The sequence below is a fragment of the Carex rostrata genome, chromosome 23 (assembly GCF_964058835.1).
Source record: "Carex rostrata chromosome 23, lpCarRost1.2, whole genome shotgun sequence".
Lineage (NCBI taxonomy): Eukaryota > Viridiplantae > Streptophyta > Magnoliopsida > Poales > Cyperaceae > Carex > Carex rostrata.
Genome location: NC_135940.1, coordinates 8,145,675 through 8,166,364, shown reverse-complemented (window position 1 = coordinate 8,166,364; position 20,690 = coordinate 8,145,675). Strand labels below are relative to the sequence as shown.

At 33.4% G+C, this 20,690-nt stretch overlaps 2 protein-coding genes across 2 annotated transcripts; one reads left to right on the top strand and one right to left on the bottom strand.

The window, feature by feature from the left end:
* Positions 1–453: 453 nt before the first annotated feature.
* Positions 454–8,004, bottom strand: D2HGDH (FAD-linked oxidases family protein). The gene is made up of 16 exons (XM_078324693.1): positions 7,848–8,004; positions 7,044–7,327; positions 6,811–6,912; positions 6,408–6,455; positions 5,998–6,068; positions 5,744–5,862; positions 4,596–4,691; positions 3,929–4,038; positions 3,349–3,429; positions 3,169–3,269; positions 2,768–2,876; positions 1,921–2,026; positions 1,708–1,793; positions 1,490–1,615; positions 917–1,011; positions 454–692 (listed from the first exon to the last, which is right to left on the bottom strand). Exons 1-15 carry the CDS (start codon positions 7,939–7,941, stop codon positions 922–924), a joined length of 1,623 nt encoding a protein of 540 aa, XP_078180819.1. The 5' UTR covers positions 7,942–8,004; the 3' UTR covers positions 454–692; positions 917–921.
* Positions 8,005–13,525: 5,521 nt separating this feature from the next.
* Positions 13,526–20,129, top strand: LOC144574680 (putative GTP-binding protein OBGC2). The gene is made up of 10 exons (XM_078324695.1): positions 13,526–13,705; positions 13,926–14,386; positions 15,104–15,195; positions 16,219–16,302; positions 16,972–17,049; positions 17,540–17,740; positions 18,722–18,829; positions 18,946–19,020; positions 19,279–19,454; positions 19,803–20,129. The coding sequence occupies exons 1-10, from the start codon at positions 13,602–13,604 to the stop codon at positions 19,912–19,914; spliced, it is 1,491 nt and encodes a 496-aa protein (XP_078180821.1). The 5' UTR covers positions 13,526–13,601; the 3' UTR covers positions 19,915–20,129.
* The last annotated feature ends 561 nt before the right edge of the window (positions 20,130–20,690 follow it).

The window sequence follows — 20,690 nt, the reverse complement described above, 5'->3', positions numbered from 1 at the left end:
CGCCGTACCACCCTGTTAACATATGAACTGAAACGGGAGACCGGATCAAAGTTTCGATCACTCCCTCTTTTTCCCCAATTGTGTTGATAGTGTTTGCTAGTGGTGTGCATGTGTGACTGAATGACCGAATCAAAGTTTTCAATCAATCCATGTTTGGACTGAAACTTCATTCCGGTTGTTGCCATTTTTGTAAAAAAAACCATCAATATGTTTTCCTGACAAAATATTTTTCTATATTTTCCAAAAATAAAAAAATCTGCTCTCCATTTTCTTGTGGTGTTGCGGGGCAGAATATATATATATATATATATAGCCCGGATCATGAGTACTGAAAATAGCACCTCTGTCCTATGCTTAACTACTTGAAAAGAAATGAAACTGAAGAGGTCGAACAATCTCCAATCCTTCAAAGACATGCAGAATTTGCAACGAGGTATACCATAACATAAGATATTCTAAGATGAATAACATTTTATTATGATACATGAATCCAGTATTCCAATGTCCATCTATACATTATTTGCAATATATTACATGTCCTTTGGAGTTGAATAAATAAGGGAAAAAAGCCTCTTAAGGTCCCTCTCTCTGACCTAGCTTCTGTACAGTGCCAAGAGATTTATTAACAAGTATTGTACTAGTAGGTCTATGTGATCAGTTCATGTAATAAATCAGCACTGTACCACCAGCCCCTGAGAATAACATAGGTTCATCGATTAGCATAATTAAAAATACAAAGAAGGCAAAAGTTCAAAATATCACAATTTTGAATCTTTGGAATGAGAATTTGACTGGAAGAATACCTATTTGACTTGCAAGTTGACCTAAAATATTCACACCAGGTGAAACCAAACTAAGTGGCATGCTTTGTTTATCACCATAAGCATGCTAGACAAATGCATTACTTTATCATTACCTGGCTTAGTTAAGAATGGATTGCGGCAGAACCTTGTATGGGTTTAATATCAACTTTGGATCTAGCATCTTCTTGAAGGAACCCATTAGTTTCACCTGAAAAGTCATTTTTTGTGAGAAAATGTATGTCTAACTGTCTAAGTAATTATAGAGCTACTGTCACGAAAATTTAAAGACCAGAAAAGATGTCGGGCTACTAACTGCATCAGACCAGTTGGAAGGATGCATGACAAAAGTAAAATATGGCATTGGAACACAATTTTTTCTTTATAAGCACACCCGATCTATCAAAACTTTTGGCAAAGTGATTTGCCAGTATAGAGTCAGGCGTTCAAATTATTTTGGAGTTAGTGAATCTCAGGATACATAATCAATGAAAAACTTTGCCCAAGCTTCTAGTTCATGATAACAACACTATAAAATCTTTCCTTGATAGTTGATCATGTAATCCCTTCTCATACCTTGTAAACCTTTTTAATTTTTAATAAAAGAAATTAACAGGCAAAGCCTACTTTCCTAGAAAAAAGTAATATAAAATCCAAGTGCAAAAGAAGAAAAGAAAGAATACAAATACCGCTTCAGATGACTTGCTATAGTGAATTTTATCAGCTTTCATAAACCCCAACCCATGCTCAGCACTGATACTTCCTCTTTGAGCAGAGGTCCACTCGTATACAAATGGTTCAATTTTGGTAAGAATCTGAAACATTTCACAATTTAAAAGAGAACCATCAAATAACATAAAGCATAAAGATTAAGAAAAATTATACATTACTTGTATTAAAAAAATACATTATCAGTATACTCTGGAGTCATGATGTTTAGGTGCAAGTTTCCATCTCCTAGGTGACCATAGCCTATTACTTTTGCCATTTTATCTATAAGGAACAGAAAACAAACGTGCAAAACACACCAATTGAGACCAAAAGATAAGGAAGAACAGAAGGATTTCAGCGGTAACTTATATTAGTGGTATGAACTAAATACAAAATCTGAATTAATTACCAAGCCTAAGACGCATTTCCTCTACGATACCGTAAAGCTTCTCAACTGGTAATGACAAATCGTACTTGTAGCATGCACCTTCTTTGATTGAAGCTTCCGCGATACCCTGTAATTAGACATATATTATTGTAAATTTTTGTCACCATGTAATATTTTGTATTTGCCAGTTGAGCTTCCACTAATGTACTTTTGTTTTCCAGTTCACATAAGGTGTGCATGGTTTTAATTATAGGATTCTTTTGCAGACCAACCAGATAGTTTATCCTATGTGGTAACAACGTACCAATATCTATCCTAAGTATCTTCCGGTTATTTTCAGATAACATCAAACAATTAGACTAATGTGATAAAAGTGACCGGCTTTACCACACTGCCCTCTTCAACCTAAAATCGATTTGATTGCAGATAAGTCCAATATCTGCAGGGTATTCTTTGCACATGCATATGTAGTTTGCACCACAAGGAACACTCTTTTTACTATTATTCTAAAGAGTTCACTCTTTGCAGTGGAACTTCTAAACCAAAACCTAAATAAAGAATAGGGATTGGACAATCGAGAAATATCTTGGCCGATGTAAGTCCACTATTGATACGTAAGTTGAGATCTTGCTGTGTTCAATCTCAAAAGTTGGGCTGTACGTATTGTACCAACTGGTTGAGCTTACAAAATATAAATATATAACCCAACCCCGAGTATTTTGAGCCAAATATCCTTGAACCCAACTAGGCAGAAACCAAAATGTATCAAATATTACTGAACCAGCTAATTTGCAAGCTCTACCAGCCAGTACATAGCATGTCAAGGCCTGACAGTAGCAATGAAACAATAAGTAACAAGGGGAATAACTTCACGAATTCTCCAAAAGATAGATGCTTGGCTGATGTCTTGAGCTATTGCCCCATCTAATATCACACCTTCTTCTAGTGTACGCAGCAAAAATGCTTCAAGTTTAGCTCTAAAGAGCACAAAATAGATATTTTATAATTAGATAAAACCAGTTAGGTAAAAGAATTATCTTTTTTTTTTCTTGTTCTTTTGGTCAGTGTAGTTGTTAGTTAGTTAGAAAACAAACTACAATTTAGTTACGAGGGTGGTAAATGTTAGTACCGGCACCAAAAGGTAAACTCATTATTTTATCTTTGTTTTAGTTATTGATTGAAGTTAAGACTTTCCTAACGGAACTTGTCAGAGAAATATGAATGGAAACTACAAATTAAAATTGAAAAGGGCTGATTCAAGTTGCTTACTTGTCATTTGCCTCATCACTTCCAGTTGTCTCAATCAAAACATAAAACTTGCTCGCTGATTGTGGTAAAGGATTGGTAACTCCCTCCAAATGAGTCAAAGCCTTCATATCAAAGGAAAAAGAAATGCTAATAGAAAAAGAAGAATAAAATAGACACTCATCAGTATCAGAAGAAACTTACCAAATTAATAGCATGGCTATCCATGAACTCAAATGCAGAAAGAATCTCTCCCAATCCTCTTTTGGCTGCAACTAGAAGTTTCTGAAGCATGAAAAGGAGATCAACAATGTAACAAAGTGATTTAATATGATGCTTTTATAGCATGCCATGAATGGACTAAAACTATCAGCAGTTGAAATAGAACAAAGAATGATTTGTTTTATTCACAAAAGAGCTTCCTAAGTGGAGCACTTAGATATAAGAAAGGCAAACAATAACAACTTTCCCTTTATTTAATTCAACAATATTATTACATTTTCAACCCATTTTGGACTTTCTTTTAATCTTGTACCTCTCTTTAATCTTGAACTCGAACCAAGTATTTAGAAAAACTAAGATATAAATAAACAGTGGATTCATAAAATTAATTGAAGGATCAAATGATCGAGAAAATAACTTCACAAAGAAGCTTTCTATAGTCTTTTGATCCCTAAAAAACACCTTTTGCAAACTTTAAAAAATGAGGGTGTTTTCTGAAATTAAGCATAAATGACCGCCGCCTTTTGCAAATTAAAAAAAAATAAAAAGAGAAAGATCTTACCTGACAACTTAGGTAGTCATTGCATGCAAGGAGTGCAACATTTACTGACGGTAATTTAGCTGGGGTAAGAATTGAGACCTTCGTAACTATTCCCAGAGAACCTTCACTTCCTGATAGAAGTGTTACAATTCATTTATTTCATCAACTGCTTCATATGGTCTCATGCAAATTACACCCAAGATTTGCCATATTGACAAAAAATGCTTAACATTTTTCCTACTTGAAAGTACCACAGGTAATTTGAAAGTACCTAATCATTAAATGAAGTATGAAGTTGTGCAAATATTAAGTTAATAGAAATTATAAAGGTGACCCTGGGTCTTCTTCATATCAAGAAAATGAAAAGCAAACATTTTCTCTTAGTTTGAGGGTAACTTCATTTGGACTTTGAACTACACGATTTCTCAAAATCAGGGGCAAAATTGTCAAGTTGCAGGTGTTTTGCCTGCTACATCAAAAAAAGTCGTCAAGTTGCCACATTTAAAGGAATACAGCATATTCTATCACATTTATCTAAAGCTGGGAGCCATTAGCAGATGTACAGAAAATTTGGCAACATAGGTTTATAGTTTATACTCAAACTAAACAAAATATAGGCACAACTTGCAAAAACACCATGCAATGTATATTGGCTTGGAAAGAAAAATATAAGAATAACGAATCTTACCAATGAACAAGTGCTTCAGATCATATCCTGTATTATCTTTACGAAGGGTGCCAAGCATGTCGAGAACAGTTCCATTTGCTAGAACAACCTCCAAGCCTGAAGTAAAATTTTGAAGAAGTAAATATTAATCAAGAATACCTAGTGAAGGAGCATTTACAAGGAAACTAGAATCAAAAGAGGAGGTTTCAAATGCCTCTACTCTACCACCATTATGAAATGTAAAATAATTCAAAAACCACTCAGACATCAAAATAAAATGTTATATATCATCTACATCACATTATCCACATGTATGAAAAATAAATTACAACATGTTTGACCAAAATAAAACTGTTAGATGTAATCTACATCACATGTACATAAACAGTTACAATATTATTAAACAGGCACCAGGAGTTTGTAAGAATCCACTTATGTCGACGATTTCTGAATGTGTTTTTTTTTTTTTTTTTTTATGCTTTTTAGTTCCCATAAAAAAATAAAACCAAAATGCTGCAAATTTTATTCTGCATGTAGAAATTAAATCTAAGAGTCACTGTTTTATCTCATGTTTTGGATTTTCATCTTATTGATATTCTAAAAATTGAAAGCATGATGAGTGCACAAAAAATTGGAGGCATTTGAGGTTGGAAAACTACCATGTTCCTCTATAACCAATTGAGGTTGGAAAACACGTATTGTGAGAAATTATGTTCTTACCGCTTCAGCATCTTTGAGCAATATGAGCTTTCAAAAAGGTCAACAAAGGTATTATATATACAGTATCGATCAAATGAGCTCTATACCTTAGTTAAAACTCAGTTCTCACCCCTTGATAAATTTATACTAAATGTCATCTCAGTTAATGCTCTTAACCTGTAATTGTTCAATCAAGCCTCAAAGCAGACCAAAGTTTTTATTATTAGCCTTTAACTTGTCAGTAATGCCAAAAACAAGGCTCAAAAGAACTCGTCTCATAATTCATTTGTGATAGCATCAATTAACCCATGAGTTCTGCAATTAAGCTGGTTATTATTATGATCCACCAAGCTTTTCAACTCAAATTAGTTGGACTTTAACCTTGAATTCTGTAGAGATTTGAAAGAACAGATACATTTTGCTTATATTTATGAAATGTAACTGAAATATGGTTTGGAATAAAAACTCACCCAGAACATTTCCATGAAGTGAACCATACCGTACAAAGCGCAATCCACCAGCATTGGTAGAAACATTGCCTCCTATCTGACAACTCCCCTTTGCACCCAAGTCTAGTGGCATGATGAAACTGAAAAGAAAATATTGCAACTGAATTTGGTAAAAGCTAAACAGAAATGGAAATTGACCCCATCTTTATTTCCAATAGGAAAAAGATGAGAAAAGGAAAGGAAATTATTTTGCGATGACTATACATAGATTTTACCCTTCATTTTCCAGAAACGAGTTTAAGTTCTCCAGTACACATCCAGCTTCACATGTTAGGATACCATTGACCTTACAACACAAAATGAAAGATAATTCAAACATGTTTTTTTCATTTATGACTTACCAGTAAAACCCTTTCTATTAAGTTGAAGAAGTTAGTATGTGACAGTATGTGACAGTATATTCGTTAATTCTAACATATATACAGCCAATACTGAAGATTATATTAATTCAGACACAAGTTTTCCAAGGCTGTAATGGCACTTGATCAGTCTAATATTACCGTGGAATTGTATTAGCTAGATAATCTTTTAGAGTGCAATTGTTCAGCAGCAGATAAAATTTCCCAAAATTGATTAGAAAATTACCAGAAATATTGTTAGCCATAAACTGTTGTCTTAAATTTACCTTGTCAAGAGAAATTATCTTGTCCATGTTTGCAAGGCTGATGACAACCTGAAGTGAAGTAAACAATTTTACAACGATATTAAACAAGAGCTTCTTATTATAGAAAAGAAAGCTCCCATGTTTTAAAGCTAACACCTTTTAAGTATTTGTTCTTCTAGAAGTAATATGAAGTTGTGTTACTAAAACAACAGAACATCAGGTATTGAAATCAACAGTAAAAAAAAATCAAATAAAATAATACATATATGACAGTGACAACAATGGCAAGTGGCAGCTACTACAACTATTCCTTCTTTAGTCTATAATCTTTAGTAATACATAAATGAAAGACTAAAAGGTATAATTTTCTTCCGTATTTTAATGTTTCAGTCTGTTGCATGTACAAAAGGGTCACTGACTTTACCTCATCATAAACAGGCACACTACCACCAACAAGACCTGTGTTTCCGCCTTGCGGGACCACAGCCAATTGTCTTGAATTGCAATAAGAAAGAATTTTGGAAACCTGAAAAATAAGTACCCATATAATTATTAATTCCAGCAGTGCATGATCATTTTAAGCGAAGAAATGTAGTGTATGTAATATATTAGTAGATACAGTAAATGATTGTCTAATATTTGCAAGATTAGAAAAACCTCATCAGTGTTCTTAGGTAGAAGCAAAAGCTGACTAGTGCCTATATATTTCCTCAACCAATCAGTATTTGCAACTGACAGCCTCTCTTCATCTTGAACCACACATTTCTCCTCTAGTACGCTTTTAAAATAAGAAATATCATCAGAGTTTAAGAAAGAATAGCTTGGATTCCTTTTGGTCTTTGAAGAAAACGAATGCTGCTGAAATGAGAAGGCTTTATTTATGGAGCTTTTGCATTGTGGATTGGATTGCCATGATTTTGGAGTAAACTCTCGAGGTAAATCTGCAAAATTTGTGTAACTTTAGTTGACTGAAACTCTGGAAAAATGTCAAACTTACATTTAATATCTAAATAATATACTATATTGTAGCATTATATAAGACTGACCACTTAAGTCAGTTTTGGATTGGGGAACTGTTAAAAATTGTTCTCCCAATTAGATTTGATCTTCTATAGTTTAAGTTCTTAACTGAAACTAAATTATAAGTCAAGTGATGCTTAGACATTAATAGCGCCAAGTATCCCAATAACAGTGCAAATTACCCGGATTGAAGTAGGTAGTGTGATTTATGAAAGCAAGTTTCAGACATCTATTTGCATGCATCTTAAACTTCTAATTTGTTTAAAATTAATCCCCTTACGCCTAAATATATTGCAATCGACAAGTAATACCAGCTCTTACAACCAAATGCATAAATTACCAATCAAATTGCATGCAAGTTTTAAATCGTGAACATTTGCCCGCATATTTTTTATCTGTACACAGTATACACCATGATCAATTACAATCTAAATAACAGACCAGGGGAAGAGAAGGCTGATAAACATCGCGCAATCGGAAATCGGCTAGGCGATGAGAGAGAGGTGATTAGTTGTGATACTCTTCGCCTCGCCATTTGTCTGATCTCAGTCCCGAAGCAAAGATGGTAAGGGTGGGAACTCTGAAGGGCAGGTGCCGGGTGTGAATCTGTTTTCGATTGCAGACAACCAGTGCCATGTCTATGTGGTGGTTCGTATGGCGGGTGATGATGATCGTACTATGGTGGGTCATGCGGGTTTATACAGCTATACCATGAACAGATGCACTGCGTTGCCGTCAAGATCTGTGACAGTGATCTCTCATCAAAGTTTTAAGTCTATAGACCGAACGGCCACGATGCACTCATCCGATGTAACTATACGTGTCCTTGGAGTGCCGCGTGGCAGGTAACCATCCGATGTTTTATTGGGAGTTCTTTGAATCACTCAAGTTGCACGAATTAATAAACAACTTCCACCATTCCATCCTCGGAATCGTATGATCTGCGGAACTGTGCAGAGCTTTTAATTTGATTCGTTCATTTTGAATCGAGCGGACCAGATCAGATCTTGCCCCGAATTGAAATTTTTTTCAAAATTTGCCCTGCCCGCTCGATTCAAAACGAACGGACCAGATTAAAAGCTCCGTAGATGATACGCTTCCTCGATCCTCATTTAAACAACAGGACAGGTGATCGGTGATCACATGTAGAATCAGGAGATCATCTACATCTATGAAATTATTAGAGTTTCTAATATGATGTGACAGTTTCTAATTTGATTTTAGAAATGTGAAAGAGTTTCTTATTTAGGAACTATACATTAAAGTTTTTTTTATTAAAAAACTGTTTATAAATTCCATGCCAATCAAATAATTGGCTCAAATTATTTTTCTTTTTTTAATTTGTTATTGGTGTGGTCTAATAGAAAATCTAAATTAATTTCAAGAATGTGAGAGTTAGAAATTTTAAAGACCTTAATTTCTAAAGAGTGATTAACAGTTATTTCGAAATTCAATTAAGTTTCAAGATTTAGATACTCTAAGATACAAGCACAAATCATTTATCTGTGACCACAGAGGCATTTCAAGTTTTCAACAAACATGTCACTCTACAGTTGTTAATAAACGGATATTAATAGGTGTCACACCCCAAATACAGGTATAAGAGCATCTCCAATCCAGCAATTGAAATTAATTGCTAAATTAACAATTATGAAAAATTTAAAAATTAAGCAATCCACTCTTACATTGGTGCAATTAACCAAACAATTGAGAATTAAATATTTGACCAATAAGAATTAAACATTTGGCCAACTCATCTTTAGAAAATGATTTCTTATTAAGCAATTCTTTTCAACAATTGCTAAATAAACAATAACCATACAACCCAGCAATTACAAAAATAATTGACACATCAACATAAGCAATCCATAAGCAATCACTATTGGAGATGCTCTAACAACTGACCGCGTATATTTATTAAGACATATACGCAAAGCAGTGGATCTGTTATATGCATTACCAATAACACCATTATATATTGGAAAAATTTCCTCTATGCCACTCCAAAACTTAAAAAATACCAAATTGTCACCCCAAAACTCAAAATTTCTTATTTGCCACCCTAAAATCATCAAATTTACCAAATTACCACAATATACATCTAATATACATATATTAGATGTATAACTTTAGATATTAACCAAACATGAATAATTTAGATCGACCTAGGTTGAAATAATCAAGTTAGGCCTCATTAACTTTAGTCCACAACCAAACAATAGCCTTTATTTTTTGTGCCTCCATTTTAAAAACATTAATAACTCAAAATTTAAATTATAAACGTCAAAATAAAAACATTATATTTGATCTATGTTATTTTCTATATGTACTCATAAAAAATAAATCACATTTTTGTTTTGTTTTTATGTCAATGAATAAGTTAAAAAATCAACGTCTATAAATTATTCACATTAATACACTCTTACAAGCTCATGATGACAACCAAAACAAAGATAAAATATCATAATTTTTTACACATGCATAAATACAATAATGTAGATCATATTCAACGGTTTTATTTCGACTTTTATGTTTTAAATTTGAGTTATTGAAGTTTTTCAAAATAGAGGCACGACGGAGGCACAAAAAATGAAGGCATCTGGACCCTCCTCTTGTTATTGGTTGACATACTTTTTTATTTGATTACGACTTTTGGTTAACATATTGTTATATATTGGTTAGCTCTCTTAATATGTATTAAACTAGTGTTTTCTTTTTAGGCTGGGATATAGATAGTTATGTTGGGTTTTGACGGTTCAAACCCATTGATTAAGTATGTTGGGGTTTTGACGGTTCAAACCCATTTATTTGCTTAAGGTGCGGAAAGAGTAAAACAAAATTTTTACATCTAACTTAAGCTACGGATTTAATGAATCAAGAAGATCCATTTAATCCTATTTACAGATCTACTCCATAATTGATTTACTAAAGCTTTAAATCTATTTATCAATTAAATAGATTAATATAACAATTTATACCTTGTTTCCAAATCACAGTTGGAATGCAGATGAGTGAGAAGAGCTACACCAGGGAAGGAATCGACTCGGAGTATCACACGTGTGATACCTCTATTGGTTATCCACCAGGACTAACCAGAGAGCGGTTTATTTCTTTTGCCAGAAATACTATAAACCGCGGTATACAGCAAAAACACTATTCACCGAAAAAGGCATAATAACACTATTCACAAACTTTCGTTTTATCATATTCACTAATAAACAAAATCTGAAATACTGCGAAATTCGGTAAAACACTATTCACCGATTCGAAAAACCGTAAACCGAGAAAGAGAGAAATTCCAATTAACGAAGTAATCGGATTAACACGTGAATTAGTGAATTTTCTCTTTCACCTATGCCCCTCTATTTATAGGCATTCGAGGAGGTTCGCAAAAGACCGAAATACCCCCGAAGTTGCCAAAATTACCATTTTGCCCTTTTGTGGCGGTTTTGGATGTGGCATTCAAATTTGATTTTGCAACTTCATATTGGTTAGATTAGTTTAATGGATTCTAAACCCATTAACCCAAACCCATTATGAATAGTAAATATCCAAATCAAATATGTATAATTGTCATGTACAATTATATTCGTCTGCAGTTTTCGTTTGGTAATTTTTATACAACATGTCAAACACGTTTATAAACTAACCAGTGTTTCTGTTTGTCATTCTAAATGACGTATAATTAATTATAATTAATTATATCAAGTATAACTAATTATAACCATTAGTTTTTGCTTTGTCATTTTTACATGACAAATATAATTTAATTATAACACGTATAATTAATTATAACCATCTTAATATTAATTACAATTAATTTATAATTAATCAGTAAGATTCTCCGAATAGCTCCTATATGGTGTGACCCAATAGGATCTGTGTTATGTTGGTAAATAGAGTTAAAACTGTTTTAACTTCTATAATCATGAGAGGCATCTGGCAGAATACATCATGACCATCCAATTACACAGATGATGCTGTACTGTACAATATCACGATCCAGTAAACAATTTACTTGTGTCTGTTCTTCTGTCTCATAGCTATCAAATCAGTTTCAAGGTAGATGTGTGTCATCCTTGTTAACTGAATCTTTTCTTGATCTTGAGTAGACTATCAAATATAATTACTCTTGTAATCAGACCGCATGCAGATAATCTAACTCTATCAAGGGGCCCAGTGATGCTATAGCTCGTACAAAATACGAGGGACAATAGTACTTTTGGTAAACCATCACTTCCTCAGCTAAGCTATATATACGGAAGTGCTACCGTTATGACTGCTTTTTACGGACAGCGTTGGATAACACTCACACATACACATCTCTTAGCTGGAATGATGAGTACCTCATACTGTATAACTTTACACTGAATGAAAACATTAATGACACAAACACAATTCTATTCAATGTTTCATTCGAGGTCTGTCAAATATCATGTTCCTAGAACATGTATCTATGTGATTAAAATGACATCTCGTGTCTATGGTTTGTAAAACTTAACCATCTTTTAATCCACATACTAACCTAGTAACGGTTAATTAGTGTTCCTGCTAATTACCTCGGTTAGTGACTTCTTAAGAATATATATATCATCTTAATTATGGAGTTTCACAATTCCAGTCATGAACTCGAAATGATCCATAATACAATAATATTCAAGACAACAAAATGATATATAATTAAACATTCAATTCATGAACAAAGCTTTATGATAAATTATCGTATTATTGACTTCTAGATTATTACAAACTAACAAGTTATACATATAGAACAGTGCTTAGGAAATTGTAATTACTGATACTAGTTTAATACATGGGATTAAAAGCCATTTTAAAAAAAAAAGAAAAAAAAATTATAACTGAAAAATAGGTAAACTGAATTTATTAGAACTAACAATGGTGTCAATTAATGCGAATAAAAAAGTTACTTCTCAGTCTTTCTATTTACCAACAAACATTGGTGAATATGAACGGTTAATATTTTTTTGTTAAGGTTCGACTCATTACACAATAGGTGCAGAGATAAAGGTACAAACTCTTAATCATGTTAGAATAGGCTTTCACTGTCTATAGTGAAAGCCTATTCTAACATGATTAAAAGTTTGGGTTGCATAGAGGACTACGGTTCAAACTCTTAACTATTTTTTTAGATCAAGTGATTTTTTACCTATCTAAAAAAATAGTAAAATTTTTTCAAAAAATGTAAAATTTGGTCTCCAAACACATATTAATATGGAAAACAAGATGAACGATTTGGATCGACCGTTAGGATTTTGAAAACTTAAATATTGAGCCGTAGCACCATAGCCCTCTATGCAACCCATAACACCGTAGTCTTACTCCAATCAAACATAGAATAGCCTATTATAGTTAGAGTAAGGCTACGGTGCTATGGGTTGAATAGAGGACTACAGTGCTACGGCTCAATATTCGAGTTTTGAAAATCCTAATGGTCGATCCGAACCGTTCATCTTGTTCTCCATATTAATATGTGTTTGAAGACTAAATTTTACATTTTTTGAAATTTTTTTTACTATTTTTTTAGATAGGTAGAAAATCACTTGATCTAAAAAATTCTGCACCATTCAAATATTTGATTTTCTACCTATCTAAAAAAATAGTAAATTTTTTTCAAAAAATATAAAATTTTGTCTCCAAACACATATTAATATGGAGAACAAAATGAACGATTCGAATCGACCGTTAAAATTTTAAAAACTCAAATATTGAGCCGTAGCATCGTAGCCCTCTATGCAACCCATAGCACCGTAGCCTTGCTCGTTTGATTGGCACTAAAAAAGTTTGATTTAAAGCTAAAAGTTAGGAGTTAAAAACATATCAATTGATTTAAAGCTCTCTCCGGTCCTATTTTAAAACCTACGTGCTACGTGTCAGCTTTCAATTGGAGGTGAGGCCGGTGATTTTCCAAAAAAAAATAACAAAGCCATTTTGACTTCATACAGCGTACAGAGTCTACAGACTATAGAATCAATACAGATCTCGGTACTGACTTTACGCATGTGTAAGGCCCAAAACATATTTTGGGCCCACATACAGTCTAATCGGGCCCACTCCACCACTTATACTAGATATTATCTTAGTTCTGTTGTGCCCTCGCCTTTCCAAAGAAAAAATCACTGGCATCTCCGCAGTGCACTTGCTCTCTGGAGAGTTCTCAATCTCTTCACATAACTCATGGCTTTTACACTCCACCAGGTATCGCTCCCACCCGTACAGCTTCGCAAGGAGATTCCATTAGGTTCTCTCTTTTATAGCACCGCTCTCTCCTCCTCTAATAGGTCAGTTTAATTCTGCCTTCTCTGTGAAAAGTTTCTACATCATTAGTTCATTATACTTGGAAGTGTTTATTTGTTATTTAATTTTGAGAAGCGAACACATTCTTCTATTGATGTTTTTGAAAAGTTGTTTAACAGAAAGTTATGCTTTATTCGTTCTCCTGGAACTGGGAATTTCTGCTTCTTTTATGGAAAAATTATTTAACAGAAACAATTTTTGCAGTGTCAGAAAGAGACAATCCAAGACTTTGGTGATTACATGTAGATCTACAAAACCAAGAGACTCTGCTTACGTTAAACCAGCCTCTCTTATAAAGGAGGCACACAAATATTTTGATCATGCAATGATAACCGTGCGGGGTGGGGATGGAGGCCATGGTGCTGTATTAACCATGCCGAGTCAAACTAGCAGCAGTTCAAAATCCCAACCAAAAGAAAAAAAGAAAAAGAATTTTACTTCTTCTTTCAGGAGGGACTCAGATGGGTCACTAATTTTGCCAATGGGGGGTCATGGTGGCGATGTCATAATTTACGCAGATGAGAGCCTTGATTCTCTCTTGGAGTTTCATAACAAAAGTCGGTACTGTGCCAAAAGAGGGGGAAATGTGGATGCAATGGGCACATTAAATTCTCAGATGCGTGATGGTTTTGCTACGCCGGCTTTAAGGATTCCTGTCCCTGTAGGTTTGTGAGTTGTTTGTTATGTGAATCTTTTTCTCACTCAATAGATAATTTTTTTTTATTGTAATTCTGTTGTGAACCCCCCTTTATTCTGACAATTATGCTGCTAATTGGTAAGATATTTAAGCATTAGGGCTGATCCGGACTATTTCCACCATATTTAGCAGCAAAACCCCTACTTGATAGTTTCTCTCGAGTACTTTTGCTATTGGTTGAAATTACCCTTATACTTTCTAGTGTCGATTATAATTTTGAAAAATAAAATTGGAATGCGTATCCCTAGTGATTTTTTTTTTCTACATAGTGGCCCTTTCCATTCCCAAAGGCCCAAGTTTCAGTTGAAATTGGCTGTATTCTATGTAGAAGTGCCAATGGATCCGGTCGGATTGGCATTGTGCATCCAAAAGTGCAATTTTGACTTGTCGGTGTGCTTAACCACTTAGGTTGGTATCTGCTTAGTAACCCATGGAACTATAGCTTTTCATGTATTTCTTGGTGAAAACAAAATATATTGGATGCTTTGTAAGCTCAGCTTTTATGAAGAAGAATTAAAACAATTGCTAATTGTTCAGCTTAATACAAACCAATCTGCTGGAGGTCTTAGATAGCGAATGAGAAAATGTTCTGATTTCAATTAATCATTGCGTATTTGATATGAAGTTCATGCAAATGTTATATAGCTTGTTGATTGAGGGTAACACGCCTGAGTTCATTTGACAGGTACAGTCGTGAAACGCAAGAAAGGAAAAGTGCTTGCTGATTTGGCTAACCCGGGTGATGAATTTGTTGTTGTCAGAGGTGGTCAAGGCGGGGTAATTGCCGCTTCTCTTTCTATACCTGTTAGGTTTCATAGTTGGTATGGTACCTAAGCTTAATATGAGAAATTAGGTGTTGTATAAAGGTACTAATAGATGCTTCATACTAGGCCTGCATTGAATTTGAAATCCCATGGAAATTGTACTTCCAAAATTTGTACTAGAGCCCGATAAAAGCTTAGCTAATTTCAGTTAACCATGTTTCCCCAACTACTTCTAAATTTTGTAGTTTTGTTCCAATTTACAAAGTCTCAAATTACCCTTGTGGAATTAAGCAGAAAAAATAGACCAAGCAAGGCAAGAAAGAAGGTACATAAATGTACCATAAATCAGTCATGTATTTTTCGGTACTTATTGACTGAATTGTACTGGAAACTAACCTGACCAAAGTGTAAATGAAATCTGAGATTCACATGCTTGCTTCTATGCAACAAGCACTTAACTAGTTTTACTGTTACAAGCGGGTTTTGCTCTATTAGTGCAGCTTATTAGTACTTTGCCTGATCCAGTACTGTATTGGCTGCACCATCTACTCATTTACATGAAGAGGATCGGAACTCTCCTTTTAGAGTGAGGCTATGGTATTATGCATACCGCACATTGGTATGTACTTTGGATCAATATCTCTGTTTACAAAGTCCAAATAATCGATCTGAACTGTTCGACATAATCACCATAAGAAAATGTATTTGTAGATCAAATTTTACATTTTTTAGAATCTTTTTACTATTTTTTTAGATAGGTGGAATATCCCCTGATCTAAAAGATTCTAGATCATTCAAAAGTAGTGATTTTCTACCAATCTAAAAAAATATAATAAATGTAAAGTTTAGTTTGCAAGTGCATTTTCATATGGAGATCATGTTGAATGGTTCACATCACTGTTCACTTTGAAAACGAAGATATTGATCCAAAGTACGGATCAATGTGCACTATGCACAGTACCATAGCGTCACTCCTTTTATATTTGCACTCTTTCCCCTTTTTCATTCTTAATATTCCCTTCTTTACAAATGGCAGATAAGCTTGTTGGAGGTCCCTGAAAAGCAAAGGAAACGGATGATGACCCTCTCAACTAATGTCATTCGAGATCCTAATGACAAGGTCAGCAAAAGAGGATTTCAGTTAGAGTCTTTTGCTAACTGGCACTGATGTACCTTTTTATTCACACATGTCTTATACTTGTAACTGACACCCAACGTGTAAATAAGAGCTTTCCATTAGATTGATATATAGAGGTATGTTATGTTAGACATGGTTACTAAGCTTAAATATCATTAAAATTAACTTATCTGAAGGAACAAAATTTGTTCAGTTAATAAAGGAATTGCAACATAGTCATTATTCCTTGCATAACATTTCTTTTGTGTAAATTTGGCAGTGGATTGAAATTGCAAATGTGATCAAAGTATGGGTTAGTTTGCAAAATACCCTGCATTATGATTTCATCACTTTTGATCCATGACTACTCTCAGTAAATTTAAATAGTTACTATTAGAGAGTGGATACTAGGTAAAGCAGCATTTTGCATGTCGATTCTAATTCTTTGTACATATGTGTTTTAGTTAATACTCGGAGGTTAGTTATTTTTTGTGGAGATGTAACATTGGGTTTAAATTGCAAATATGATAAAATTGCGGGTTTCATTTGCAATAATGCTTATATTTGATGGTACATTACATTTGATGCATGACTACTTGTACTTACATTAGGGAGTTAAACTAAGTATAACAGCTATTTGCATGTTAAATTTCTTAGTGCATTTTTCTTTAGGTACTACTACTTGGTCAACCTGGTCAGGAACTCAGCTTGGAGCTGATTTTAAGAGTAGTTGCTGATGTTGGTCTTGTGGTATGAGGTTTTTCTTTAATTTTACATTATCACTTCAAACTAGAAATGTTGGTTAAGTGCTTCTGCTGGCTTATATTTATCTTAAATAAATCCTTTTCAAGTTACTAGCACTTCAAACAATACTTTTTTTTAATTAGTGATATCCCCAATTAATATGTTTACTAAATCTGGAGACTATATGCTTGATATTTTCTTTCACTGATATTATATTTTGGGAAATATGAACCTTCTTTTTCTGTATATTGCTTTATAACTCTGTTAATCATCTAAATTCTGCTGCTTGATATCACAAACCCTCAACAAAATATGAATTGGATCCTCTGATCTTTAAGTCTATATGCACACAAGTTCGCCATAATTTGGCAAATTTTTTTTATAAACTAGAAATCAATGTCAATGCACCTTTTGTTGTCTGTTAAAGTTCATTTCATTTCATTTCAATTCTCATTTTTGTTTTTTGTGTTGTGGTTGATTATTTCTTTTACCTTAGGGTCTTCCAAATGCTGGAAAATCAACACTTCTCGCATCTCTGACCTTTGCAAAACCAGATATTGCCGATTATCCATTTACAACATTAATGCCAAACCTTGGCCGACTTGATGGGGACCCAACCTTAGGGGCATTACAATTCTCATCTCAAGCAACCTTGGCTGATTTACCAGGCCTAATTGAAGGTGCTCATTTGGGGAAGGTATTGTTAGTGATCTTGACTTGTGACCAGTATGTTAGGTGCTAGAACCATACTGGTCACAATATTTTTTGAAGTTAGCAGTGTTTTTTCAAACTAGTTTGATATCACATGGATTTTTTTGGACAGAAATAATAGTTTGTACAGACATAGTATGAATTGTGTTAAGACTTAAAATTTATATAATTTATACAATCTTGCATGGGTGAGGTTATGATAATATACGTATTACAGATCGACCCATGCTATTGATCCATATCTCTATTTCAAAGTTTAAACAGTCAAATCAAAACCGTTAAACACGATCTTCTTCTTCTTCAAAGCCTTTATTCCCAAACAAGTTGGGGTAGGCTAGAAATGAAACTCAACCAAAATCAGCAACACAGGGACTTCGCAAAAGGTCACCCATCCTAGTACTCGAGATGGATTTTCAATAGAGTAAAAATCTTTCATTTCCAAAAAAATCAATTAGGACTCCATTAAACATGATCTCCATATGAAAATGTACTTGGAGACCAAATTTTATTTTTGAGAATTTTTTTTTACTATTTTTTTTAAACAGGTAAAAATCATTGCTTTCGGATGGTTGTGAAGTTTTAGATCAAGTGATTTTCTACCTATCTAAAAGAGTAGTATTTTTTTTAAATGTAAAATTTGGTCTCCAATTACATTTTCATATGGAGATTGTGTTTCACGGTTCGGAACGACTGTTTGAACTTTGAAAATAGAGATATGAATCCATAGCACATGTCGATATGTAATATGCAAATTACCATAGCCTCACTCATCTGCATATTTTGTTATGATCATTATGTACCATACAAATCATATAATTTATACAAAAGATGAGGCAGATCAAGAAAATTATGAATCATATAGTAAATGGTATACACGATTCTTATGTGAATTTTATACCCGTCTTTCATTGCAAATTTTTGTATAATTACATTTTTCTTGCATCTAATAAATATGGGAAAAATTCAGGGTCTTGGTCGTAATTTTCTGAGGCATCTTAGAAGAACTAGATTGCTTGTTCATGTTGTTGATGCAGCTGCTACGGACCCCATAAAAGATTATAGGACTGTTAGAGAGGTAATATCTCTTGTTTCTTTTTTTTCGTTTACTTAATTAACTCTTTGATTTCCTTGTTTCCCTTTAAGGTTGTAATCTTATGCTTCATTTTATTTTGTGTTTTCTTGTTCGTTCAGGAATTAAGAATGTACAACCCCAATTATCTCATGCGACCATATATTGTTGTGTTAAACAAGATTGATGTCCCTGAGGTATATTTAAGAGGATCTTGTTTATTGATTTATCTTTTAAACCTTTAAAACCTCAAAATGTCTTCTGACCTTTTGCAGATTTTATATTATCCTTTTAATTTATAGATATATGGATAAACTCTTTTGGTATTCTTGAAATAATGAAGACAATAGGAGTACATGAATGTTTTCTTGAGATATTTGAGGTTCTACATAGTACATGTTAAATATTCTACGTTTTGTCATGTATTGAGAACCATTTTTATTCTCGTCTCTCAGGCTTATGAGAGGTTACAATCACTAATTCAACAAATATCGACAATGGGTTGTAGCGAATCCGCCAACTTTGATTCAAGTGAAGATACACAGGTTGAAAATTATGAGCATGGAGAAGAGAAAGAGAAGGAATTGGAGGAGTATCCACGGCCTTTGGCAGTGGTCGGCACTAGTTTACTGTAATATATTACCCATTTATTTAATTATAATATGTACTCTTTTTTGGCATTTTCTTGACCTTTTTCATAGCTATTAGTGCAATTGCCTGCATCTTAATTTCACCTTAAGCACCAATAAATTCTGATAAAAATGACGGAGAAGTTGTTTGGTGTTATACTGTATCAGCTTGACACAAATTAAGAAAATCGTACATTTGTAAAATACCCATACATTTATGGTAATTTTTTGTTTCTTTCTAGTTGTTGTTTATATATGATTAAATGTGTTTTCTTTTTTATTTTCACTTTCATTAATACACTTTTTATTGCTTATCTGACTGGTACTGAGATATCGATAATTTGTTGCAGGAAACGGATTGGCATTGATGAGATGCTTAGAGAGATTAGAGCTGGTCTTAGAAAATGTACCGATCTGTCAAAATTACTGGGCCGACAGGAAATGACAGCAACCTTGCAATAATTGATCAGTTGTTATTTATTGGGATACGAGTTCTCAAGTAAAGAGCATTTTCTTCTTAAATGCTCTGATTGTAATGTTACGGTTTGGCGGGGAGAATGAACTTGTAAATTACTTTTATTTTGAATAGAGGTCAGGTTATATGTTTCACTGCTTCTGCGAGGCTGCCTCGTCATCCTCCCACCTCTTTATAAAATCTCACATTGCAATTTTGTTTTCATTTAGTGTCCTTCCATCTTCATACCAAATAGCTAGAGGTATGTTTGATACATGTTGAGCAATTTTTCTTATTTTCACATGTATATATTATTATATATTTATTTCTTTTGTTCATTGAAATATTCATTCGACAACATATTAGATCACCTGTTATTCAATTTCCTATTAAACAGTTGAACAATCATTTAGAATTTTGAGTAGGGTCAAAATGCCCCATTATATTCGTGTCCATTTATGCCTCAGATATTTCTCTATGATTTCAAGTCTAAACAGTCGATCAAAACCATTCAACATGATTTTCATATTAAAATGTGTTTGGAGACCAAATTTTATATTTTTTTGGGAATTTATTATTATTATTATTATTGTTTTAGATAGGTGCAAATTCAGATGGTCCTGAAAAACAGTGATCTTGTATCTGTCTAAAACAATGATAAAAAAGTTCCAAAAAATAATAAATTTGGTCTTTGAGCACATTTGAGCACATTTTAATATGGAGATGATGTTAAGCGGTTCAGATCGTTTGGACTTCAAAATCAGAATTGGTACATGGAAACAAT